The sequence below is a fragment of the Terrapene carolina genome, unplaced genomic scaffold (assembly GCF_002925995.2).
Source record: "Terrapene carolina triunguis isolate 2854851 unplaced genomic scaffold, T_m_triunguis-2.0 Scaffold990, whole genome shotgun sequence".
NCBI classification, from domain to species: Eukaryota; Metazoa; Chordata; order Testudines; family Emydidae; genus Terrapene; species Terrapene triunguis.
The window spans coordinates 267,754-293,882 of record NW_020665341.1 but is presented as its reverse complement, the minus strand read 5'-3'; the positions used below and the strand labels follow the sequence as shown (position 1 = coordinate 293,882).

At 49.8% G+C, this 26,129-nt stretch overlaps 1 protein-coding gene and 2 pseudogenes across 1 annotated transcript; 1 reads left to right on the top strand and 2 right to left on the bottom strand.

Annotated features, from left to right (window-relative positions):
- LOC112124284 overlaps window positions 1-26,129 on the top strand; it is a 408,472-nt pseudogene that overhangs the window by 151,890 nt on the left and 230,453 nt on the right.
- On the bottom strand, window positions 13,060-16,158 carry LOC112105237 (zinc finger protein 501-like). Its single transcript, XM_024197942.3, has 2 exons — window positions 16,127-16,158; window positions 13,060-15,345 (listed from the first exon to the last, which is right to left on the bottom strand). The coding sequence occupies exon 2, from the start codon at window positions 15,332-15,334 to the stop codon at window positions 14,141-14,143; it is 1,194 nt and encodes a 397-aa protein (XP_024053710.1). The 5' UTR covers window positions 15,335-15,345; window positions 16,127-16,158; the 3' UTR covers window positions 13,060-14,140.
- On the bottom strand, window positions 20,924-24,497 carry LOC113408190 (annotated as a pseudogene).

Sequence of the window (26,129 nt, the reverse complement as noted above, 5' to 3'; positions counted from 1 at the left end):
AGGACCTTGCAGTGCCTCAGGGTCAGCATGATCAACATCAATTATCGTCGTAGATGTAGAAGGTGTAGGAGATTGGGCTGAATCTGTACTGACCCTATGACACACCCTGGAAGCTGCTTTTTTGAATAAATCCCTGAGATCCGCTGGCTGACCTGTCTTCTGCCTCTTTGGCATAAAAGCAGAATGCAGAATGTGCAATTGCATAACCTCCTGGGCAGTATACTAGTCCCGGTTACTAGACTGAAGATTTGTATTGGGAGAGATCAGAAATGCCGGTTAATAGAGCTTTCCGGTTGATAAAGTGCCGGATAACACAGCTTTTACTGTATTTCCATGGATAATAATCAAAACGTATAGCTAGGCAAAGTAAGAAAAATGCTGCTTGAGAACTTCTTACAGTGTGATTTAAGGATATATAAGATTTCCTTAGTTTTGGAGGAGAAATAGTGCCCTGAGTCATTGATTTAATTACAAAAAGAAAATATCAGGTTCAAAAAGCTTCTTGAATCTAGCAGAGGAAGGCAGAAGGAAGAAGAATGGCTGAAAGCCAGATGAAATTCAAATGGAAAATTAGGCTGATTAACCATTGGGAAGATCTACCATGAGAACCGGTAGATTTTCCATCTCTTGAGTTCAGCACTGGGTGGGTTTCTGGTGGAGGTGTTTGAGTCCAACACAAGTAACTACTGGGCTCGATGTAGGAGTAACTGAATGAATTGCTCTGGCTTGTATTGTTCAGGAGGTCAGTTTAGACTTTCTAAATTCAATGGTCTCTTCCCCTTCTGGCCTTAAAAATTCGTGACACCAAATGGAGATTGGGGGGGAGGGATTAAACTCCCCAGTGATCAACTTTCCCCCCTATATCTGAGAAGCAAATTGTTTCCTCCATAATTAAGGAGCCTCCCTCATCTAGGGGACTAGTGTCTCCCAGACACTGATGGGCAAATCACCCAGTGCTACATGTACAAAGGGACTTAGGTATTACAATGATCAGCATAGCAGCACCTAAGGTTTAGTTGCCTTGAATCTCAGCGGGAACCACAACCTGAGTTTGGCGCCCAGGCTCCCTATATTATATCTGGGCAGAGCTAAGCACCTAAAAATGGGATCCACAAAACAGCATGCTGACTGGGAACTGCCTGAGATAGCCAATAGAAGATCATAGAATCGTAGGACTGGAAGGGACCTTGAGAGGTCATCTAGTCCCTGCACTCAAAGCAGGACTAAATATTATCTAGACCATCCCTGACAGGTGTTTGCCTAACCTGCTCTTAAAAATCTCCAGTGATGGAGATTCCTCAGCCTCCCTATGCAATTTATTCCAGTGCTTAACCACCCTGACAGTTAGGAAGTTTTTCCTGATGTCCAACCTAAACCTCCCTTGCTGCAATTTAAGCCCATTGCTTCTTGTCCTAAAATGCTGAAGAGAGGAGTGAGTCATATGCCCCACCCCTCAAAGGGACTTAGGCGGCTATCTCTGCTTGGTCATTCTCAGCTGTGAACCCTCTCCTGGAATTTGATGCATAAGACTATGGGGTTTTCCAGGGTACGTCTCTCCGAGGGCATGTCTACACTACAAAATTAAATTGACTTAAGTTAGGTCGACCTACAGCTACCACAGCAATTAAACCAGCTTTTCACGTCCACATTACACTCCTTCTGTCAGTGGTGCTGGAGCACTCCCGGGGCAGTGGGGCTCCAGCTGTCAGCCCCACACACTCCAGCTGTTAGCCCCGTGCGGCAGGGCTCAGGCTGACAAAGGCAGCAGCAGGTGATGAAAGCAAAGCAGTGTCGGCATGAACACTGCATCAACCTAAATACATTGACCTGAGAGATACGCCTCTCGCGGAGGTGGAGTTATTAACTCAGTCTAGTGGGCAACCTACATCAGTGAGAGCAACATTTTGGTGTAGATGCTTACAGAGTTAGGTCAATGTCAGCTCCTCATGTCGACCTAACTCTGTAGTGTAGACCAGGCCTCAGTCTCTCCCGTTGAAGCTGTTCCACCATGCACAGGTGCTGACTCCGTGGGTGCTCCAGGCCTGGAGCACCCACGGAGAAAAATTAGTGGGTGCTGAGCACCCACCGGCAGCTCCCCAAGGCCCCACCCCGCCCCCCTGCTCCAGCTCACCTCTGCCTCCTCCGTGAGCACGCTGCCTTGTCCTGCTTCTCCTCCCTCCCTCCCAGCACTTGCACCGCAAAACAGCTGATTCGCAGGGCAGGGAGGGAGGGGGGAGGAGTGGGAACGCAGCGCACTGGGGGAAGAGGCGGGGCTGGGATTTGGGGAAGGGATCCATTAGAGGCAGGGAGGGGGTGGAGTTGGGGCGGGAACGTTGGGGAAGGGGTTGGAATGGGGGCAGGGCCAGGGGCGGGGAAAGGGTGGAGTCGGGGCGGGGCCAGGACCAGGGGGGCGTGAGCACCCACCGGTGCCGGAGAAAGTTGGCGCCTATGCCACCATGTATGAATAAATACATATGCATTGGGCGAGGAAGAGTGAGATTAACTTCAGCCCTCTGGTAGGGCCCTCACCTGGGTTTTAGGAGCCTCAGGTTTCAGGCCCACTCCTCCCATGTCTATTTAGACCTTTCTGTTTGGGCTGACCCAGCCTGTCTCCTTTGTGTACCTTTTCCTAGCAACATTTGTTGTTATCAGTGGTTGTAACTTTGTGTGAACTTTCACTTGCTTTCTGAAAATGGAGCTCCCCACAGGGGTAGGACTGCCCGATCCCAGTGACTACAACACATCCTGCTGGGGGTTGGGAAACCCGTTCAGAGAGGGGAGTTTCAGGGAGCTGCTGGTGGGTTTGTGTTAGAAGGGCTGGAGCAGGAAATACACAGGGCGAGGGAGGTGGTGACCTGCTGGGACATGTTCAGTCTCTTGCATAATGTTCAGAACAGGCCCTTTGGGGGTAGGGTGATCAGACAGCAAGTGTGAAAAATCGGGACCGGGGTGGGGGGTAATAGGATCCTATATAAGAAAAAGCCCCAAATATCGGGACTGTCCCTATAAAGTCGGGACATCTGGTCACCCTATTTGGGGGGATGGAAATTCCCCCATTTCTGGCATGGGAAAGAAACCCACCGGGCAGGGCTGGGAAAATGAACCAGACTCCCAATGCTGGAGCCTGAACCTACTAGCCAGAGGCTGCTCTGGAATTTGAAGGGGGCCCAGGGAAGATGCCCTGTCCCCTCACCCCCAGCTGCTTGGAATGGGGAGGCTGTTGGGATTCCTGTCCTTGGACCCTGCTTGAGGGCTCTGCCTCCCATACCAACCTCTGGCTAGTAGGTATGTGATAAATGAGATGACCCTGCCCTCCTCCACCGGCTGTGAGGGACAAGGAGCTCTCTCTCCCCTTCTGAAGCCTCCTGGCCGCTCTAAGCAGGGTGGGGGTGGGACTCTGCTACTCTGTTGTTCCCCCCGCCCCCCCAGCTTCCATTTTATCGGCCCTCCTCCCCCATGAATAGTGGGATCGCAGCTGGGGCAGCAGGTGCTGAGTTGGGGTCTCTTGTTGTTTCAGATGCCGGTGACCTTCGAGGAGGTGGCTGTGTATTTCACCCAGGGCAGGGAGCTTTGCTGGACCCTAGTCAGAGAGTCCTCTACAGGGACGTCATGCAGGAGAAATACGAGGCGGTGACCTCGCCAGGTAAGGGCTTCCTGTCCCCTCGGTTATTGGAAGCTGTGAGGGGGACCGTGATGTGGCCAGTTCAACTTCTGCTCAGGTTCTTCCCTGGTCCCTTACGTTACGTCCACACAGCCTCTGGGAGGTGGGATTCCCAGCTCAGGTAGATTTACATGCACTAGTTCTGCTAGAGCTAGCGCCTAAAAATAGTGGCATAGATAGCGGCTAGGGCTAGCCACCTGAGTGGGCAGGATTGTACTCAGGTGGCTAATCCGAGCCACAGCCGGTGCTGTCATGGCCACATTGCTATTGTCAGACACTAGTGCTTGTTCATCTACCAAGCTGGGGATCACACCTCCCAGCAGCTGTGCAGACAGACCCTTCAATTTCAGGAGAATGACCCCATAGTCTCCCCAGCCTATTTAAGCCAGACTTTGATCTCCACTCCCTCAGCCACAGGATAGGGGAGTCGGAAACACAAGGAGGTATCAAGCATCATATTGTCCTGTCTGTATTCATTCATTATTTTTAAAACCTCTGTTTCTGGCTTCACGCTGTGGTGCCACTGTTGTAGCTGGTGCAGTACACTGTGAAATTAGAGTGAGAGAGGGGGTTTAAAAGAAAGAGGTACCTCCATGCTTGGAGGATGAGGAGGACTATCCCAGTTCTAATGGATCATGGAGCACCAGGGACCCACTTCACAGAAAGAAAAATGACAGAGGGGTTAGTAAATGTTCCCTTTCTCAGTCTCCCCAGCAGTTACTGTGTTGTGTTTCCCCTCCTTGCTGTTCCCCTTTCGTTCCTTTCTCCCCGGCACGGGGGATGACTCCTGTTCGGATTCTCTCTCTGTATTCCAGGGGGTGCTGGGATGGTGAGTGAGAATGAGGAGGAGAATCCACAGCGAGAAGGTGGTGAGGACGTGGGTCTGCAGGGAATGGTATTGGGAAGATCCGAGGAGATTTTTTATGAGAATCACAAACGAGGAAGAACCCGCGGAAATCAGCGCAGGTCAGAGAGGCCGCTGGGGTATGACCCAGGGAAGAAAACGTGTGAACCCATAAATGATGGTGAAGATTGCAAGGACCTCAAGGAAAGCACAGCCCAGCAGAGAATGCCGATAAAAGAGAGAAAATACACATGCACCGAGTGTGGGAAAAGCTTCATTCAGAGATCACACCTTATTTCACATCAGAGGATCCACACGGGAGAGAAACCCTACAAGTGCCTTGTCTGTGGGAAAGGTTTCAATCAAAGTTGCCATCTTATTAGGCACGAGAGAACCCACACAGGTGAGAAACCCTATAAATGCCTGGAGTGCGGGAAAAGCTTCATTCAGAGCTCGGATCTTATTTCACACCAGAGAACCCACACGGGAGAAAGACCCTTTAAATGCCTGGACTGTGGAGAAAGTTTTGATTGGAACATGCAGCTTGTTAGACATCAGATGCACCACACAGGAGAGAAACCCTACAAATGCCTGGATTGTGGGAAGGGGTTTAGTGACAGTTCAGCCCTTATTACTCACCAGCGACTGCACACGGGAGAGAGACCCTATAAATGCCTCGATTGCGGGAGAAGATTCAATCGGAGCTCACACCTGACTCGACACAAGAGGACCCATTCTGGAGACAAACCCTATAAATGCCTCGAGTGTGGGAAAAGATTCAGTGCCTTGTCTGTGGGAAAGGTTTCAATCAGACCGCAAACCTTATTTCCCATCAGAGGATCCACATGAGAGAGAAACCCTATAAATGCCTTGACTGTGGGAAAGGTTTCAATCAGGGTTCGCATCTTATTAGGCATGAGCGAACCCACACGGGCGAGCAACCTTATAAATGCATGTACTGTGGGAAAGGTTTCATTCAGAGCTCACATCTTATTAGGCATGAGAGTACCCACAGAGGTGAAAAACCCTATAAATATATCTATTGTGCAAAAAGCTTCATTCAGAGCTCAGATCTTATTAGGCACGAGAGAACCCACACTGGTGAGAAATCCTATAAATGTCTGGACTGTGGACAAAGCTTTGTTCTGAGCTCAGATCTTATTTCACATCAGAGTAGCCACACGGGAGAAAAACCCTATAAGTGCCTGGACTGAGGGGAATGTTTTAATCAGAGCTCATACCTTATTTCACATCAGAGAACGCATACAGGAGAGAAACCCTATAACTGCCGTGAGTGTGGGAAAATGTTCAACAGGAACTCAAATCTGATTTCACATCAGAGAACTCATACAGGAGAGAGACCATATAAGGGCCTGGACTGTGGGAAAAGGTTTATTGACAACACAGCCCTTATTAAACATCACAAAATCCATACAGGAGAGAGACCCTATAATTGTCTTGACTGTGAGAAAAGTTTCAATCAGAGTTCACCTCTTATTCGGCATAAGATAACCCACATAGGGGAGCAGCCCTATAAATGCCTAGAATGTGGGAAAAGTTTCGTTCTGAGTTCAGATCTTATTTGGCATGAGAGGACCCACAGAGGTGAAAAACCGTATAAATGTCTGGACTGTGGGAAAAGCTTTGTTCTGAGCTCAGTTCTTATTTCACATAAGAGAACGCACACAGGAGAGAAACCCTATAAATGTCTTAAGTGTGGGAAAAGATTCAGTTGGAGTTCAAATCTGATTTCACATCAAAGAACTCATACAGGAGAGAGACTGTATAAGTGCCTGGACTGTGGGAAAAGGTTTATTAACAACTCAGCCCTTTGTAAACATCAGAGAATCCATACAGGAGGGAGACCCTATAAATGCCTCGACTGTGGGAAAAGTTTCAGTTGGAGATCAACCTATATTCGACATCAGAGAATCCACATGGGGGAGAAACCTTGAATGTGGGAGAAGCTTCGGCTGGGATCAGCTTGTATCAGGCATCAGCAAACCTATACAGAGAATAGACCTGTTAAATATCTTTAACATGGAAAATGCTTGAAGTGGAATTGACAGTGGAGACTCCACACAGGAGAGAAATTCTATCGATTCCATCCCTAGGACTGGCCATAGTGTCTTAAAAAATAAAGCCAATTACCTTGCACATATCTTTGACTTCTTTCATGCTAAGTCAGACTTGTGAGGGTTGCTGGTGAAGATGTTGACGGGTTTCAGAGTGGTAGCCGTGTTAGTCGGTATCAGCAAAAACAACAAGGAGTCCTTGTGGCACCTTAGAGACTAACAGAAGGACTCCTCGTTGTTTTTTATGAAAAAGTTACAGACTTGGAGGGGAGTTCAAATGAATCCCCAATACTGTGTGATCGTTCTGAACTTAATTCCCAGATTCCATCTATGGGAAAAGCAGCTTGTGGGCAGGTTTAGTCTTGAGACAAGAAGGCGGAGGGGGGACCTGATCACAGTCTTCCAATACATTACGGGCTGCTATAGAGAGGACAGGAATCAATGGTTATCCATGGCCCCTGAAGGTAGGACAAGAACTAATCGGTTCAATCTGCAGCATGGGAGATTTGGCTTAGTGTCAAGCTGTCCTTCAGCAGCCCGAGCATGAATGCCAACCTCGGGGCAGACTACCACAGACAGGGCCCAAACCCCAGCTGAGTTCTATAGTTAGATTTCACCAACCAGATATTAAATGTAAACTCTTCAGGCCCCAGTAGCCTAACCATGGAGTCACAGACAGCCTCCTTGGACACTCTGGTCTTTCTTGCCCTCTAGGTGAGCTTCCTTTGGTGATAGATGGTCCCTTAAACCCAAAATCACAACAATATTCACGTTACTCCCAGTCCCATAGGACCGGTCACTTACCCCAGGTCAATTGCACTGTAGATCTTACACCAAAGACAACACTTGTAGCCAATCCAGTAATAAACTACCAAGATTTATTAACTAAGGAAAAGAAATGGGAGTTATTTACAAGGTTAAAGCACTTAAACATATACACATGAATGAGTTACAGTCTTGAGTTCCAAAAAGTAAGAAGAGTTTCTATCATAAGTAACCTTTACAAGTCCTTTAGGGCTATCCCAGGCTGTATAGCTGGGGATCCCATGTTTTTGCTTAGAAATCTTGCCCTCGCAAAGTCCAGCAACATAGAGATAACTTAGTACTTCTTTGTAGGGAATTTTTTATTCCTCTTTCTTTGCAAGCCCCCTAACAGAAGAAATTTGCCGGCATATCCTCACCTCACATCGCCGGGGGCGAGGCAGGAAGAGCGATGAACAGAGTCTTTTGTTCTATGGTGTCCGATGGGTCATCTGCTGCTGATGTGCCTTCATGAGACCAGTACTTTACAATAGTTGATGTCCGGTAATTTGCCTGGCTCCAGAGAAAATGCCATTCCTTCTGGAGGAAGTGAGGATTTTACACAAGCTAATGTTTCTTTCCTGTTTGGGACTTACACAATCACAGAGCAGACACTTTATATCCCCCCATAACAAGATTAATGCCTGCAGCATCTTACAAGCAGCTTATAAAATCTAAACACACTCTTATAAACTTTACATCTATTTTAGCAATACTAACACACAGGTAAGACAGACTGATTCCAGTGGGCTTCTTGCCATGAGGACTGTCAGCAGTTAGGTGGGCGATGAGTGTGGCCCATGGGCTATGGGTAAATTAAAGTGTAGTGTTGGATCCTCTTTGGCGTGAGGGGGAAGGGGCTGTAAAATTTCACAAGTGTAGATTGTTTCTATTCAGTGGGCTCAGTGTTTGCTCTGGTGCAGGCAGCTCCTGTGCACGACAGCTCACCTAAAAAACAAGATCTGCCGTAGCAAAAAGAAGGGGATAGGTTCTGTCCTACCATTGTCATGTGCCCTAGGGTATGTCTACACTACCCACCGGATCAGCAGATAGTGATCGATCTATCGGGGATCGATGTATCGCGTCTCGTCTAGACGCGATACATCGATCCCCGAACACGCTCCCCGTCGACTCCGGAACTCCTCTCCACCAGGGCGAGAGACGGAAGCAGAGTCGACGGGGGGGCGGCAGCTGGTGATCCCGTGCCGCGAGGACGCGAAGTAAGTCAATCTAAGTCGATCTAAGATACATCGACTTCAGCTACGCTATTCTCGTAGCTGAAGTTGCGTATCTTAGGTCGATTCCCTCCCCCCGCCCCCAGTGCAGACCAGGCCCTAGTCTCTCAGTGCTAGCATGCTCTGCACAGGCCGAGCGGGAGTGCGTGTGCGCTCTGGGCATAGCCCAAATGATTGATGTTGTTTTGGTGTGTCCCTTAACTATGTGTTTCAGGCTTTTCAGAGGTTGGAGGTTTGCGTAACTCCAAGCTCTGGAATGGCCTGAGATACCCCCGGGCAGTCTTCACTCGGGATTAACAAAGTTCATTGGTCAGTTTAATTCCTAGATTCTTTTTTAGTGGAAAGGGAATATATTCTGGTGGGCGTTAGTGGTCGTTCGGGCAATTGTCAGCAGTTCAGGCACTGCTGTGGCTAGCTGAAGGCCAAGGATGCTCTGTGATTCCTAAGCGGTCCTCCCCCCTCCCCATCCTGGACACATTTTGAAGGTGGAATTGGGATGATGGCCGCGTCTCAAAATGGTTGGCACATGAAGCTGCTGACAGGGCAGGGAGAGAAATCCCGGATAACGGCCTTTGGCCCAGCACCTTGACAGTTTTATCCACACTGGCTACAGTAACTTTAAACACCTGAGAGAAGACGGGTGTCTCTCTCTCCTTCTCCACAATCCACCATCAGGGTTCCCTCTAATTTTTCCCACCCATGTGCGCAATGAATTTTGTTAGGTGCACCAACATGGCGGTGATGTGGCACACATCACCGCCATATTGGTGCACATAAAATCCATGTGGCAGGTTGGCCAAGGGGTTCGGAGTGTGGGAGAAGGCTCAGGGCTGGGGAAGAGGGTTAGGGTGCGGGGGGTGAGGGCTACGACTGGGGGGTGGGCTCTGGGATGGGGCTGGGGATGAGGGGTGCAGTGGGGCTCCCTGGGGCTACGCTGGGGAGAGAGGACTCCTTTCCCAGCTCTTTCTCCTCGCAGCAGCACCTGTGGGGGAGAGGCACGTTCAGGGCTGGGCTGGGCTGGGGGAGGGGCGCCTGTTCCGTGGCAGGGCCAGGGCTGGGCTGGGTCGGGGCCGGGGCGCCGCGGCTGCGGGAGGGGCATCTCTTCCCGCCGCAGCCCTGAGCGCCCACGCAGCGCTTAATAGGCCGCTCAGCTTAGAGGGAACTTAGCCCACCATCCCCTGCAACGAAGAACTTCCCCCTCCATGATTTCCAGCTTCCCCTTCCCTTCCCATGAAGCCATTAGTGAGCACTTTACAAGCCGCGTGGAGACCTCTGCGGTGGTGCACCCATATCACAGGCAGCAGCTTAATAGAGGGCCAATTGCTTTGTGCCAGGAAGGGAAGCATGCAGCTGGGCCTGGGATCAGCCGGCTAACGGCAGCTGAAACCCCTGCTTGGCTGAACTGGCTGAGTAGCGTTGCCAGGACTGCTCTTAAACCCGGTAGGAGGACTTGGCCCGCGGCTGCTCGATGCTTATGTCTTCAGCTGGGCTTGTTCCTCTGCCGGCCAGTCCAGCCCTGCTCAGTTCCTGACTCCGGCTCTGACTACTAGGCCGGACTACCCCACCTCCTGCTCCATGACTCCTGGCTTATGTTGCCTGAGCTGTACGCCAAGCCAGCCCCTGCCCCTGCCCCCCCCCGCCCCGCGCTGCTCCAACCAGTTCTTCTCATTTGTGCCCCTGGCCCCGCCTATCCCCTCCCCTCCAACTCAGCCCCTTTGCCCCTCCTCAGGCGAGCCTCACCCTGCCGTGTGGGGAGGTGATCTTCCCTTGCGGTGAGTGATGAACTCGGCCTAAAGAAGCAACGTTTGTGCCACCTTCATAAAATCAAGAATAGTAACAACTCGCTCCTAACTAGCACTTTTCACCCGTGGAGCTCAAAGCCTTTTACAAAGCAAATCCGCGTATGCAGCGGCGTGGTCGCTAGGTTGGTCCCAGGATGTGAGAGAGACAAAGTGGGGAAGGGGATCTCTTTTACTGGACCGACTTCTGGTGGGGAGACAAGCTTTCGAGCTTACACAGAGCTCTGCGTCGTCGTACGGAGAGGGTCACAGCTAACTACAAGGGGGAACAGAAGCGTAAGTTAACATGGATTTCAAAGGAGCTTTCAAGGTGAAGAGGCCAGTTAACGCCTCTCCGGTTGTAGAGGGGAAATGAGGGGAAAACAAGAAGTGAGGGGAAAGGGGATGTGGGTTATAGATTGTTGTAATAAGCCGGGGTGGCCAAATCCTGGCTCGTGAGCCGCATGCAGCTCTTGTACCGTTAAAGTGGGGCTCACATAGCTTACCACGGCGCCCCCCTCATTCTCCACCTACCAAGCTGGTGGTGGTGGGGGAGCTCAGGGCTTCTGCCCTGAGGCAGGGTGGAGGGGCTAGGGGCTTCTGCCCAGCAGGGAGGGGAGTCTCGGGGCTTCAGCGGGAGTGGGGCTGAAGCCCCGAGCCCCAGCAGGTGCCTCCCATGGTGCTGAAGCCCCGAGACCCCCCTCCCAACAGGGCAGAAGCCCCTATTCCCACCGCCCTGCTGCAGAGGAGAAGCCCCGAGATTCGGCAGGCGTGCCTGGCTCTCAAACTTCTGAAGATTAGAATCATAGAATATCAGGGTTGGAAGAGACCTCAGGAGGGCATCTAGTCCAACCCCCTGCTCCAAGCAGGACAACCCCAACTAAATCATCCCAGCCAGGGCTTTGTCAAGCCTGACCTTAAAAACCTCTAAGGAAGGAGATTCCACCACCTCCCTAGGTAACCCATTCCATTATTATATGCGGCTCAGGGGGCAGTAAGTTTGGCCACCCCTGTCATAAACCATAAATCCAGTGTGAGCGTCTCTATTCAATCCATGATTTGTAGTGTTTAGTAAAGTTATGAATTTAAGTATAACGTACCTCCCCGAGAGGCGGTAGTTAGGTCAATGGAAAAATTCTTCCCTCAACGTAGCCCTGTCTACACGGGTTTAGGTCGGTTTAACTATACAGCTCTGGGATTTAGACTCCTCCCCCCCCACCCCACCCCCGAGCAATGTAGCTGGGTTGACATAAATTTAGGTGTAGACCACGTCTCAGTCTCTGCCTCTTGGACTGCGACTGGCCCCATCAGTGGTTGTGCTGCTGGTGATTTATAATAATCATTGTTCAAACAACACTAAAATCTCATGGCAAAGTGTCGGAAAATGGTACAAATAAAATGAGAGTGTCCTGGCAAATGGTCCTTTGTCTTATGAAGTCTCCAATAAATCCGCACTACATCCTGTAAAACAAAACTAATATCCTACTATGGGATCAAACGGCCTTCAGCAAATAGAGAACAATCCACAATACAGGGTGGACTATAAGACACTCCCGGTTCATATAAATCAACATCCCAGAGCATGTTCCAGATGATTCAAAATCAGGAGAACAGATTTACTCATTTTCTCCTCTGAACTGTCTACACCTGTCCCATTCGGAGCCTCCTTATATGGTCATGTTACTTACAAAAGTTTTAACGTCATCCTAATGAAAGGAGAAAACCCAAACTCCCATCTGAAAACAAACAGCTGGGCAAGAAAAAGGCCAGAAGCTGCTTTACCCACAGATGGAAACTGGGATTTAGGGTCAGAACAATCACACTGTCTTTGGGATTGACTCAAATTCCGCCTCCAGGTCTGCGACACGTTCATCTCCAGACCTTAGGAGTCTGATTTGGTGGGGGTTGCTTGCGACCAATGTTCCCTCTAATTTTTTCCATCCGTGTGCGGAATGAATTTTGTTATGTGCATCAAATTTCCGAGGTAATGTGCGGATGTGTGCCACCAGTAGAAACAAAAAACCTAGAGATAATATATATAGTTTTAAAAAGTTACCATAGGGATAATTACTCCAGCCAGGATATTAGGCATTTTAGAACTCACTACTCAAAGAATTAAATGTAAGCGTAAGAGAGAAATAAAAATTATGACATGCACAGACCAGTCAAAAAACTCAGACAACAGCACTTTGAAAGAATAAAATTACAGAGAATATATGTGCATTGCAGGAAGTATCAAGAAGTAACAATAACAACAATAATACAAGTATGTGTTGGGAGGTGAGTGTGAAAAACAGTGTGTGTGTGTGAGAGAGACAGAGACAGTGTGTGCGCGTGTGAGGCAGAGACAGTGTGTGTGCATGAGACACTGCGTGTCTGAGAGACAGAGACACACTGTGTGTGAGAGAGAGACAGACACACAAGTGTGTGTGTGTGTGTGTGTGTGTGTGTGTGTGTTTGTGTGTGTGAGACACGCCTTGCCCCTTTAAGTATGTTGCCCTTTTAGGTAGATTGGCACTCAAAACAGACACAGCAGCAGCCACCAGCAAGCTCCCTCCGTCCCACTCCTGAGCACTATCGCATTCTTCCCCCCCACTCCCGCTCTGCAGAGATGGGGTACAGGAGCATGGGACACCCTGACATCAATGCCCCCCCTCCCCGCCCGCTCTGCATAGCAAGCAGGAGGCTCCTGGGAGCAGCTCCAAGGCAGAGGGCAGGAGCAGGGTGACAGTGTGGGGAGGGGCACCTGTAGTGTGCGGCACTTGATAACTTGCTGGGTGGCTGCGCAGCTTACAGGGAACTTAGATTGGGACCATTGTATAAATGAGATGCTGGGGGTTGGTCTAGACTAGAAGTGGTGGAGGTTTGGTCCAGGTCAGGGATAAACGTGCCAGCTACCAACCCTGACCAGTTTTCCTGCTCTAGACAACTCTCGGCGGCAGAAAGGCCCCTCGGCCCAGCAGCCAGGGCTGCAGCAGGGAGGAGGGGCTGTGACGTGTAAAAAGTTCTGAATGAAACATTTCCCACATTCAAAGCATCTCTGCGTTCGCTGTGGATCCTCTGCCGTGAAATAAGAACTGAACTCTGAGTGAACCTCTTCCCACAATCCAGCCATTTATAGGCACGATCTCCAGCGTGGGTTCTCTGATGTGTATTAAGTGGTGACTTGTCACTCAACTTTTTCCCCACAGTCGAGGCATTTATGGCGATTTCTCCCATGTGGATTCTCTGGTGCCTAGTCAGGTTTGAACTTTTTCCCAATAGGGTGTTTCTCCTGAACGGATTTGGTGATGCACAAGACGATGTGAGGGATGAATAAAGCTTTTACAGGGTTTATCTCCCATGTGGATTCTCTGATGTCCCATAAGGCGTGACTTGTCACTAAATTCTTTCCCACACTCAGGGCATTTATAAGGTGTCTCTCCTGTATGGATCCTCTAATGTCGAATTAGGTTTGACTTATGATTGAAATTTATCCCACACTCCTGGCATTTATATGGTTTCTCTCCCATGTGGATGCTGTGCTGTGAAATAAGACCTGAGCTCTGAAAAAAAGTTTTCCCAGAGTAAAGGTATTTATAGGGCTTCTCTCCTGTGTGTGGGTTCTCTGATGTATACTAAGGTGTGCTTTGTCATTAAACGTTCACCCACTGTCAATACCTTTATAGGGTCTCTTTCCAGGGTGGGTTCTCTGATGAGTATTAAATTGTGCTTTACCACTAAACATTTTCCCACAGTTGAGGCATTTATGAGGTTTTTCCTGCCATGTGGGTGTTCTGGTGTCTAGTCAGGTTTGAACTCTGACTGAAGTTTTTCCCGCAGTCAGGGCATTTATAGGGTGTTTTTCCCGTATGGATTCTCAGGTGCACACTAAGATTTGAGCTTTGAAGGAATCTTTTCCCACATTCCAGGCACTTATAAGGTCTCTCTCCTGTGTGGGTTCTCTGATGTGCCGTCAGATCTGAGCTCCAACTGAAACTTTTCCCACACTCAGGGCATATATAGGGTCTCTCTCCTGTGTGAGTTCTCTGATGTGCAATTAGGTATGAGCTCTGATTGAAACTTTTCCCACAGTCCAGGCACTTGTAGGGTTTGTCTCCAGTGTGGGTTCTCTTGTGTCTAGTAAGGAGTGAGTTCTGATTGAATCTTCTCCCACAGTCAAGGCATTTATAGGGTTTCTCTCCCGTGTGGAGTCTCTGATGAATAATAAGGGCTGAACTGTCACTAAATGCTTTCCCGCAATCCAGGCATTTGTAGGGTTTCTCTCCTGTATGGTGCATCTGATGTCTAACAAGCTGCATGTTCCAATCAAAACTTTCCCCACAGTCAAGGCACTTATAGGCTCTTTCTCCTGTGTGGGTTCTCTGGTGTGAAATAAGATCCGAGCTCTGAATGAAGCTTTTCCCGCACTCCAGGCATTTATAGGGTTTCTCACCCGTGTGGGTTCTCTCGTGCCTAAGAAGATGTGAACCCTGAATGAAACCTTTCCCACAATCAAGGCACTTATAGGGTTTCTCTCCCGTGTGGATCCTCTGATGTGAAATAAGATGTGCGGTCTGGCTGAAACCTCTCCCACAGACAAGGCACTTATACGGTTTCTCTCCAGTGTGGATCCTCTGATGGGAAATAAGATGTGACCTCCTAATAAAGCTTTTCCCACACTCGGTGCATGTGTTTTTTCTCTCTTTTGTAGGGATTCTCTGCTGGGCTGTGGTTTCCTTGAGGTCCTTGCAATCTCCACCATCATTTATGGGTTCACACGTTTTCTTCCCTGGGTCATATCCCAGCAGCCTCGCCGACCTGCGCTGGTTTTCGCAGGTTTTTCCTGGTTTATGATTCTTATAAAAATTCTGCTTGGATCTTCCCAATACCGTTCCCTGCAGACCCACGTCCTCACCACCTTCCCGCTGTGGATTCTCCTCCTCGTTCTCACTCATCATCCCAGCACGCCCTGGAATACAGAGAGAGAATCCAGACAGGAGTCATCCCCCGTGCTGGGGAGGAAGGAACGAAAGGGGAACAGCAAAGAGGGGAAAAACAACACAACAACCACTGGGGAGACTGAGAAAGGGAACATTTACTAATCCCTCTGTAAATTTTCCTTCTCTGAAGTGGGTCCCTCGTGCGCCAGGATCCATTAGAACTGGGATATTCCTCCTCATCTTCCAAGCATGGAGACTCCTCTGTTTTTTGAAGCCCTCTCGTTCTACCTTTACACTGTACAGCGTCAGGTACAACAACGGCACCACAGGGTGAAGCCAGAAACAGAGGTTTTGAAAATAAATTAAAGAAAAAAATGGAGCCTCCATGCTTGGAAGAAATAACTTACTTGTAACAGACAACACGGAGCACCAAGAGAAATTGGATTCTGCCTCCAGATCCCTTCCAAACACCCAGGGGGAAGTAAAATCTGGGGACGGGGAGCTCCTGCCAGATCTCAGTCAGCGTGGGTGGGTGACATCTGCCCCGTGGATGGAGCTAGTCCCAGGAAGTGAGGGGAACAGATATGAATGAATACAGATAGGACAATACAATGCTTCTGCCGCTCTTTTTAGGCACTAGCTCTAGCAGAATTAGTGCATGTACATCTACCCGAGCTGGGAATCACACCACCCAGATGCTGTGTAGACGTAACCTAAGGGAATTGGGAAGAACCTGAGTAGAAGCGAAACTGGCTACATCACAAACCCCCACCCCCGCTTCTAATAACCGAGGGGACAGGTATCCCTTACCCAGCGAGGTCACCGTCTCGTAGTTGTCCTGCATGACGTCCCTGTAGAGGGCTCTCTGAGCAGGGTCCAGCAGAGCCCCCTGCCCCTGGGTGAAATACACAGCCACCTCCTCGAAGGTCACCGGCATCTGAAACAACAAGAGTCCCCCACTCAGCACCTGCTGCTCCAGCTACTATCCCGCTATTCATGGGGGAGGAGGGCCGATAAAATGGAAGCTCTTGGGAGGAGGGGGGAGAAAGGGTAGCAGAATCCCACCCTCACCCTACTCAGAGCAGCTAGGAGGCTTCAGGAGGGGAGAAAGAGAGAGCTCCTTGTCCCTCCCAGGAGGGAGGAGAGCAGGGGCCTTCATGTTTATCACACACTTACTAACCAGAGGCTGATAGAGGAGGTGGAGCCCCTCAACAGAGTCAAGGGACAGGAATCCCAACCCCCTCCCCATTCCCAGCAGCTGGGAGTGAGGGGACGGGGGCTCTCCCCTGGGCCTCACTGCTGGGTGCCCCCTTTGTATTCCACAGCAGCCTCTGCATGGTGGCATTCGCAGCTGAGACTGACCAAGTAGAGATAGGTCCCTTTGAGAGGCAGGAGTGTATGCATAGGCGCCGACTCCGTGAGTGCTCCAGGGCTGAAGCACCCATGGGGGAAAAATGGTGGGGGCTGAGCACCCTTTGGCAGCCCCCCATTAGCTCTCCCCACCCCTCCAGTACCCCCTGCCTACCGGCAGGCCCCACGGATCAGTGCCTCCCCCTCCCTCCCCACACCTGCCGCAATCAGCAGTTTCAAGGCGTCAGGAGGCTGGGGAAGAGTGGGGGGAGGAGTGAGGACGCGGTGCTCAGGAGAGGGGGGTTAGAAGAGGCGGGGCAGGAGGGGAGTGGGAAGACGCAGGGTGGGGGCAGGGGCTTGCGGGAAGGGGTAGAGTGGGGGCAAGGTCTGGGGCAGAGCTGGAGGTCGAGGAACCCCCGGCACTTTGGAAAGTCAGCACCTGTGGGTGCATGACCCACCCCTCTCCTCAGCATTTCCTGTTGGCTAGCTCTGGCAGCTCCCCAGTCAGCATGTTTTGTGGATCCCATTTTTCGGTGCTTAGCTCTGCCCAGGGATAATATAGGGAGCCTGGGAGCCTAACTCAGGGCTGCGGTTTCCACTGGGAGGCAGGGCACCTAAACATTACGTGCTGCTATGCTGATCATTGTAATGCCTAAATCCCTTTGTACATCTTGCCCTCGTTGATTTTCCCATCAGTATCTGGGAGACACTGGTTCCCTACATGGGGGAGGCTTAAAGAAGGAGGAAACAATTTCCTTCTCACATATCATGGAGAGTTGATCATTGGGGAGTTTAATCCCCCACCCACCCACCCACCCACTCACTCACTCACTCACTCACTCTCCATTTGGTGTTAGGGATTTTTGAGGCCAAACGGAAAAGAGAACATTGAATTTAGAAAATCTTGTCTGACCTCCCATATGATACAAGCCAGAGAAATTCGTCCAGTTACTCCTGCATTGAGCCCAGTCACTTGTGTTGGACTAAAACATGTCTATCGGAAAGGCATCTTGAACTCAAGAGATGGAAAGTCCACCACTTCCTTTGGTAGTTTTCTGCAGTACTTAATCACCCAGTTTTCCTTTTGAATTTCACTGGCTTTATCTTCCAGCCATTCATTCTTCTCATGCCTTTCTCTGCTAGAGTCTAGAGGCCTTTAGAGTATGTGACATTTTCCCCTTGTAATGAAATCAGTGACTCAGGACAATATTTCTCCAAAACTAAGAAAATCTTATATAATACAAAAATTAGAGTGCAAACATCAGTGAATGTTGCGATTTTATATCACTATTTGACAATTGAGAGAGAAAATTAGGGAAATAGGAAAGGATTGATTTCAGCTAATTAGAAAGGGAGACGGCAAAATCTATTTTTTTTCTTTATAGTGGGTATTTAGAGAAAAATAAGGAAAATATTTATGCAGATAATATGTTAATTAATAAATAGAAAGAGGACAAAATTTGAAAGGATTTTACATAAAAATCTGGGAAGTCAGAAAAAGGAAAAAATTGGAGTGGTTACACAGGAATATTATATTAATGGAGAGAAAAGGGGCTAGACTAGTGGTGATTTATTTATGTATTATTTTATGTATGATTTATGCTAGATTTATCTACAGGATTGGCAGAATGTGATTATTTTTTATCATTTCAATAGTAATATGAATGTTTAGTTTTACGGATTTATTTTCAATTGTTATTGATTTACATTTTTGCAGTTGTGGGAAATTGTGGGGCGGATCAGACAACAATTACTTAATGACTGTAGATATTGAGAATTGAAAAAGTTAAAGCTTTACAAATCTTAAACACACGCAGTCATGATCACATGTCAAAATATACCAAGTAAATATCTTTAAATCAAACTCTAAGAAATTCTATAGCAGCATTTTATTCATTTGCCTATCTGTACATTTCCTTATTTCGGATGGAAATCTTTTTTCACCCACCCTTTGTGTGTCTATGGAGAAACTGACATTTACCCACATTTATGACAAAAATCTCATCCTTCCAAGCCTTTGTATGTAGAAGAGAAACAAAATTTGAGCAGCTTGATCTCACTATAACGCCCCCCCCTACAACACCAGTAGCAGGTTATCCAGGCTGCCTGGCACATGGGCATTAGGATACAGTCTGTGAGCGGGTCACACTCTGGGCTGTTCAGTAGACCAGGATCCTGCCCCCGTTCAGAGCAGGTGTCTCTGATGGAGCAAACAGGGCCCAGCAGCAGTTCAGTGCTGGGGAGATTCACCCATCGCTGGGGCAGGAAGGGGCCTGTCTCAGGGGAGGGAGGGGCTCGGAGGTTTGTAGCGGGGTTACATTTGCAGGTGAACAATAACCTCCCCCTCTCCCCCATTTCAGTCTCATTTCTCTCCCCTCCCTGATAACCCAGCCCCAGGGACACAACAGGGAACCTCCTGGGGCCCGCCCACGCCCCCCCCCCAGCCGCTCTCCCCCCTGCCTGAACCCCCAGCTGGCCCCGGGAGCAGATCCTGGGCAGAGCCCGGGCGGCGACTCGCTGCTGGGGCCGCAGCTCCGGTCCCTCCGCCAGGCGCTTCCCAGCCAGGGAGCAGCTGCCCGGGGCGGCGAGATCTGGGGCCGCTTGGGCAGAGTCACTTTCCTGCCCGGCCCCGGCCCTTCCCCCGGGTCCCCCCATCACCTGCAGGCTCCGGCTCGGGGCTGGGGCGGGCAGAGCCCGGGGCGGGGAGGGGGGTTAGTGCCGGTCTCGCCCCGCACAGACCCCGCCGGGGAGCAGCAGCGGCTCAGCCCGGGCTCCCGGCTCACAATGGAGGATCTGACCCGGGAAGGTAAACAGAGGCCGAGCGAGCGCAGCCCGGCCCCTCCCAGCACGAACCGGGGCCCTGTGGGGGCAGCAGCGACGGACCCCCCCGCCCCACACCCCGCTCAGCCGGGGGGGCCCCGCCCGAAATCCCTCCTCGCTCCCTATAGAGACCGGCCCAGCCAATCCCACCCACCGCCCGGGTCACTGAGAAACGCGCCCCCGGCAGCTCTGCCGTGGGGGGGAAGCTGGAAGTGAAGGGAGGGTGCAGCAGGGGAAGCTGGAGGGGGTATTTGGCAGCTGTAGCATTTCAAGTGTAGCCAGACCCCAAGTGAATCGCTTTGTACTGTGTCAGACCCTAGCCCTGCATGAGAGCCAGAGCATTCCAACTAAAACCCCATGTCTTCTCCCCACTGCTTTTCTCCCTTTCTTCAGGCCAAAGACAGCGGCTGCAGTAGATTGTATCAGCCTAAAATAAAAAATAATACTTAAGGTTTGTTTACACTAGGATTTTAGGGGGCAACTGGGGTTTCTAGGCATTGCATTTCAAGGCCCCTAAATACCCTTGGAAAAGCAGTGACTTTGCAAAAGGTTTAGGGGTCATGATGGACAAGCAACTCAGCATGAGTTCCCAGTGTGATGCTGGGGCAAAAAGGGCTAATGTGACCCTTGGATGTACAAACACAGGAGTGGGGAAGTCATTTTACCTCTGTCAATGGCACTGGGGAGACCAATACTGAGATAGCAAATACCGTTCTGGTATCTGCACATTAAAAAGGATGTTGAAAAATTGGAAACAGCGCAGAAAAGAGACGCAAACCTGATCTGAAGTCTGGACAAAATGCATTCCAGCTTATACTGCATGCGGGGGTGGATTTATTAAGCCGAGAGGAGAGCTGTCTCCTGGCGGCATAGAGCGTCTTCACCAGATGCGCTGAATTGGTGCATCTGCACTGCTGTAGCACCTCTAGTGTAGTAGACTAGCTCTCACTTTGGCCGTGGTGATGGGGGTCAGCCTGGCTTCAGGGCTGAAGAGGTCTGTGGACTAGTTCCCTGGCTTCCTTCTTGGCTGTGATCTGCTCCTCTGTTTGTTCAGTGCCTAGCACAAGGAAGACCCTTTCTCCGTGGCCCCTTAAGCTGTAATGAACATGATTCATAATAATACTCAGCCTGGTCCTTTCAGCCTGATCCTTTCGTAGATCTTTACTATTCATAAGAACGTAAGAGCGGCCATCCTGGGAAAGACTAAAGGTCCATCTAGCCCAGTATCTTGTCTTCCAACAGTGGCCAATGCCAGGTGCCCCAGAGGGAATGAACAGAACAGAATCATCAAGTGATCCATCCCCTGTCGCCCATTCCCAGCTTCTGGCAAACAGAGGCTAGGGAGACCATCCCTGCCCATCCTGGTTAATAGCCATCGATGGAGCTATCCTCCATGAATTTATCTAGTTCTTTTTTGAACCCTGTTATAGTCTTGGCCTTCAAAACATCCTCTGGCAAAGAGTTCCACAGGTTGATTGCGCATTGTGGAACTCAGGGATGGCTTCACACAACACTTGCAGGGTAGTTCCTGTCTCTATCAGGCCCCAGTGCAGCAAGTTAACAGTTCTCAGCCTCAGCTGTCTGTCTCTCAAGAGAAAACCCTGCGGTTTCCCAGGTCTGCGTCTCCCACTTCCTACACTCTCCCCGCTCCTGACCGGATCTCACCTCATTGCAGGGCATCAGGCAGTAACCTCCGTCCCCATTTCAGTCTCTGCCTCTCAGGCTGCGACTCTCACACTCGCCCATTGGTGTTTGTTTATTGTGGTTATTTAGAATTATAATTGTTCAAACACCACAGATATCTCATGGCAGTGGGTGGAGGGAAAGGCCAAATAAAATAAAAAAGGCCTCTTCTGGCAAAGGGTCATTTGTCTTGTGAAGTCCCAGATAAATCGGCTTTTCATCACGTCAAACTAAATTAATATCCAAAGACGGGAACTATTTCATTTCCATGGAAGGGCTTAGGGTGCGGTTGGTGGCCTGTGATATACGGGTGGTCAGCTTAGATGATCTAGTGGTCCCTTCTGGTCTTACATTCTATGTGACCAAAAGGCCTTCAGCAAAGAGGGAACAACCCACAATACAGACCGGGCTGTACGATACAATTAGGTTCATGGAACGTGACGTCCCAGAGCATGTTCCTTCTGACTCAAACTCAGGAGAACAGATTTATACTTGGTCTCCACTGAACTGTCTAAACCTTTGGAGTCTTCTTATAGGATCATGTTATTTTCAGAAGTTTTAACATCATTCTAATGAAAGGGGAAAACCCAAATCCTTGAGCTCTGAATGAAACATTTCCCACATTCAAAGCATCTCTGTGTTCGCTGTGGATCCTTTGCTGTGAAATAAGAACTGAACTCTGAGTGAAACTCTTCCCACAATCCAGCCATTTACAGGAGCGATCTCCGGTGTGGGTTCTCTGATGTGTATTAAGTGGTGACTTGTCACTCAACTTTTTCCTACAGTCGAGGCATTTACGGCGATTTCTCCCATGTGGATTCTCTGGTGTCTAGTCAGGTTTGAACGCCGATTGAAGTTTTTCCTGCAGTCGGGGCATTTATAGGGTGTTTCTCCTGAATGGATTCGCTGATGCACAATAAGATTTGAGCTCTGAATGAAACTTTTCCCACAGTCAAAGCATTTACAGGGTTTCTCTCCCGAGTGGGTTCTCTGATGAGTCACAAGGTGCGAGTTATCACTAAAACTTTTCCCACAGTCAAGGCATTTATAGGGGTTATCTCCCTTGTGGATTCTCCGATGTCCCATAAGGTGTGACTTATCACTAAATTCTTTGCCACACTTAGGGCATTTATAAGATGTCTCTCCTGTATGGATCCTCTGATGGCGAATTAGATTTGACCTCCAACTTAATCTCATCCCACAGTCCTGGCATTTATATGGTTTCTCTCCCGTGTGGATTCTGTGATTTGAAATAAGATCTGAGCTCTGAAAAAAAGTTTTCACACAGTAAAGGCATTTATAGGGCTTCTCTCCCATATGGGTTCTCTGATGTGTATTTAAGTGTGTTTTGTCATTTAACTTTTTCCCAGAGTCAATGCATTTATAAGGTTCTGTGTGAATTCTCTGATGTCTAAAAAGGTGTGAGTTGTCACTAAATCTTTTTCCACACTCAAGGCATTAATAGGGTGTCTCACTCGTGTGGGTTTTCTGGTGTCTAAAAAGCTGCGATCTCAAACTGAAGCTTTTCCCACACTTTGAGCATGTGTTTTTTCTCTCGTGTGTGGATTCTTTGCTGGGCTGTGGTTTCCTTGAGGTCTGTGCATCTTTCTCCACAATTAATGGATTTAATCACTTCCTTCCACAGCTGGTTTCTCTCGGACATGCCCTGACTCTCACAGGATCTTCCCTGGTCAATACTGCAGGAAACGTGACATTCATATCTTCCTGATACTATCCCATACAGTTCCATTTGCTCAGGACTTCCCAGCTGGGAATTCTCCTCTTCATTCTCACTCACCTTCCCTTCACCTGCTGGGATAGAGAGAGAATCCAGACAGGAGTCATTCCCCAAGCCAGGATGAAAGGGGAACAGCAAAGAGGAGAAAGACGACACAGTAACTTCGGGAGACTGAGAAAGGTGAACTGGACTTACCCACTGTCGCAGTTTCAGGGCTGCTGAAATTGTACTCCCCCTCTGCGGTGCACCAAGGTCACACACGTTTAGGGTTCAGGATCCCAACCATCAGCTCCTTTGGGTGCAGAATGACACAAGACCTAGGGGTTCAAAGGATCACATTGAGCAATGTGCCAGACAAGAATGGACTTTTGGGGGGGGGAAGTGTTACGTGGTTTTCCTGGGGGATACATAGTGGGGGTGAATGCAAATTCCCCACCTCCAGTCATGAAGCTATGGCCTGAGAAGGGGACCATGGTCTGCCAATCAAAGGCCTGGTCTACACTAACCCCCCCACTTCGGACTAAGGTACGCAAATTCAGCTACGTTAATAACGTAGCTGAATTCTAAGTACCTTAGTCCGAAGTTACCGCGGTCCAGACGCGGCAGGAAGGCTCCCCCGTCGATGCTGCGTACTCCGCTCGCCGAGCTGGAGTACCGGCGTCGACGGCGAGCACTTCCGGGATCGATCCGGGGCACTTCCGGGATCGATCCGGGATCGATTTATCGCGTCTTAACCAGAAGCGATAAATCGAACTCAGAAAACCGATTGCTTACATCCGGACCCGGATGTAAGTGAAGACGTACCCAAAGGCCCAAGCTGTATAAAGGAAAGACTGAATGAGTTGTAGATTCCAAAGCCAGAAGGGATCATCTAAATCAATCTGTGATCATCTAGTCTGACCTCCCATAGAGCACAGTCACAGAACTGCCCCCAAATAATTCCTAGAGCAGATCTTTTAGAAAAACAGCCAATCTGGCTTTTAAAATGATCAGTGAAGGAGAATCCAGGACGACACTCGGTAAATTATTCCAATGGTTAATTACTCTCGCCGCTAAATATTTATACCTTTTTTCCAACCTGAATGCCTCTAGCTTCAACTTCCAGGCATTGGATCACGTTAGACCTGTCTCTGCTAGATTGAAAAGCCCAATATTAAATATTTGGTCCCCAGGCAGATACTTATAGACTAATAGACTTTCAAGTACATAAAAGGTTGTTACACACACACACCCCTGGACTTTGCAGGATTTCATATACTAGATAATAGTCTATCTTCAGCCCTCACCCGAATTTTTCTGAAATGACGCCCCCTCCTTAACACAGCTCAGATCCCTGGGAGCAGATTCCCAGGAGCTGCAAGATCTGAGGATCCGGGGGACCGTTTGTGCAGAGTCTAGGGGAGCTGGAACAATTTGTATAGTGGGGATGCTGAGAGCCATTGAACCAAACCCTGCATATGATGGAAACCACTTTAAGCCAGGGGATGCGGCAGCCCCCCTAGTTCCACCCCCAGGGCAGAGTCACTTTGCCGATCCCCAGCCCTTTCCCCCAGGTCTCCCCATCACCTGCAGGCTCCGGCTCCGGGGCTGGTGTGGGCAGAGCCCGGAGCTGCCCCAGAGGCTGGTTCCAGCCACCGGAGAAAGTCCCCACCCGGGCTGGGCACAGGGGGGGCGTTGATGAAGGTTCCCTCCCCCGCGTAGGCTGCTCTCATTCCCGGTTCTCTGATCACAATGGAGGAGGAGGAGCTGACCTAGGAAGATAAACACAGAGACTAGCTTGAGCCAGAGCCTCCCCCGAGCAACAACCAGAACCCTCGGGATACAGCTAGGGTGACCAGACAGCAAATGTGAAAAATCAGGACTGGGGGTGGGGGGTAATAGGAGCCTATATAAGAAAAAGACCTAAAAATCAGGACTGTCCCTATAAAATCAGGACATCTGGTCACCCTAGATACAGCAGCTGATTAATCCCCCCCTCCACATCCCTCTCGATGCACACCCAGATCTGCCACCCGGGAGGAATCCTGCCACACTCCGTCTCTCTGCCCTACAAGAGCGGACCCCACCCACAGCCCTTGCCCCCCAAGAAACGGCTCCCCTGCGGCAGGGAAGTGAGTGAATTGCTGGGAGAGGCTGCCTGGGTCTGGGGGATGCAGAGCCCCCAAGAGGCAAGGTGGCTGCAGTGCAATGGGTTTATTGCTGGGGTCCGGGCAGCTGGAAGTGACTTGCACTGGCTACAGTGTTGAGGGTCTTGTCTACACCTACAGGTTTGCACTGGAGCAGCTGCCCTGCTGCAGCGCGTAAATGAATTAGGCCACGTCTACACAGCACTTTCGCCGTGAAACTTTTGTCACTCTGGAGTGTGAAAAACACCTCTCCTCCCCCAAACGACAAACGTTTTCCCAACGAAAAGCGCCGGTGTGGACAGAGCTTCGTTGGCGGGAGACGCTGTCCCGGCAACCAAGCTACTGCCCTCGTTGGAGGTGGTTTTATTTTGTCACCGGGAGAGCTCTCTCCCGGCAACAAAGGGCATCTACACAGCACCCCTTACAACGGCGTGGCTGCAGCGGCACAGCCGCACCGTTGTAAAGTGCGCAATGTAGACGTAACCTTAGTTAATCCACTTTGTGGAGAGGTAGGGGTACCACCTGGCCGGTATGTGAGCGGCCTGGCTGGTTTTTTTGTTTGTTTTTTTTTAATGGATTTGCCAGAAAAATATTTTAAACTGCCAGGTTTATTTTTTTTCCACGTGGGCCTAAAGATTTGTATCCTAGTCTCATAGGACACTGGGATAGCTAATAAAAGTTTCTGTGCCCAGCTACAGATGGTGCAGCGTTCCCACTTCTGCAGTTGAAATGAGAACAGATCAAAACTGTGGAAAATACGGCAGCTGTCTGCCCACCAACACGCACCCGTGTGTGTGTGTGAGAGATAGGGTTTGAGTCACGCGAGAGTGAGACCAGTGATGTCATCAATCTTAGTTCTATGTGTTATCTTTCTAGATACTATACGCGGCTGTTGAAAGGGAGGGTGCAGAGTTGCCTGGTGGTTGAGGGTTGGGGAAAGTCCCCACCTGGGCTGGGCACAGTTGATGAAGGTTTCCTGTCTGGCACGCTGCTCTCAATCCGGGTTCTCTGATCACAGTGGAGGAGGAGGAGGAGGCAGTGGGTTTGCCTTGAGCGTGGGGTGCTGGGATTTTTGCATTTCAAAGGGAGTAACCCT

Excerpts from the sequence above, each read along its gene's own strand:
- LOC112105237 (XM_024197942.3), bottom strand. The coding sequence starts at position 15,334 with ATGATGAGTGAGAACGAGGAGGAGAATCCACAGCGGGAAGGTGGTGAG.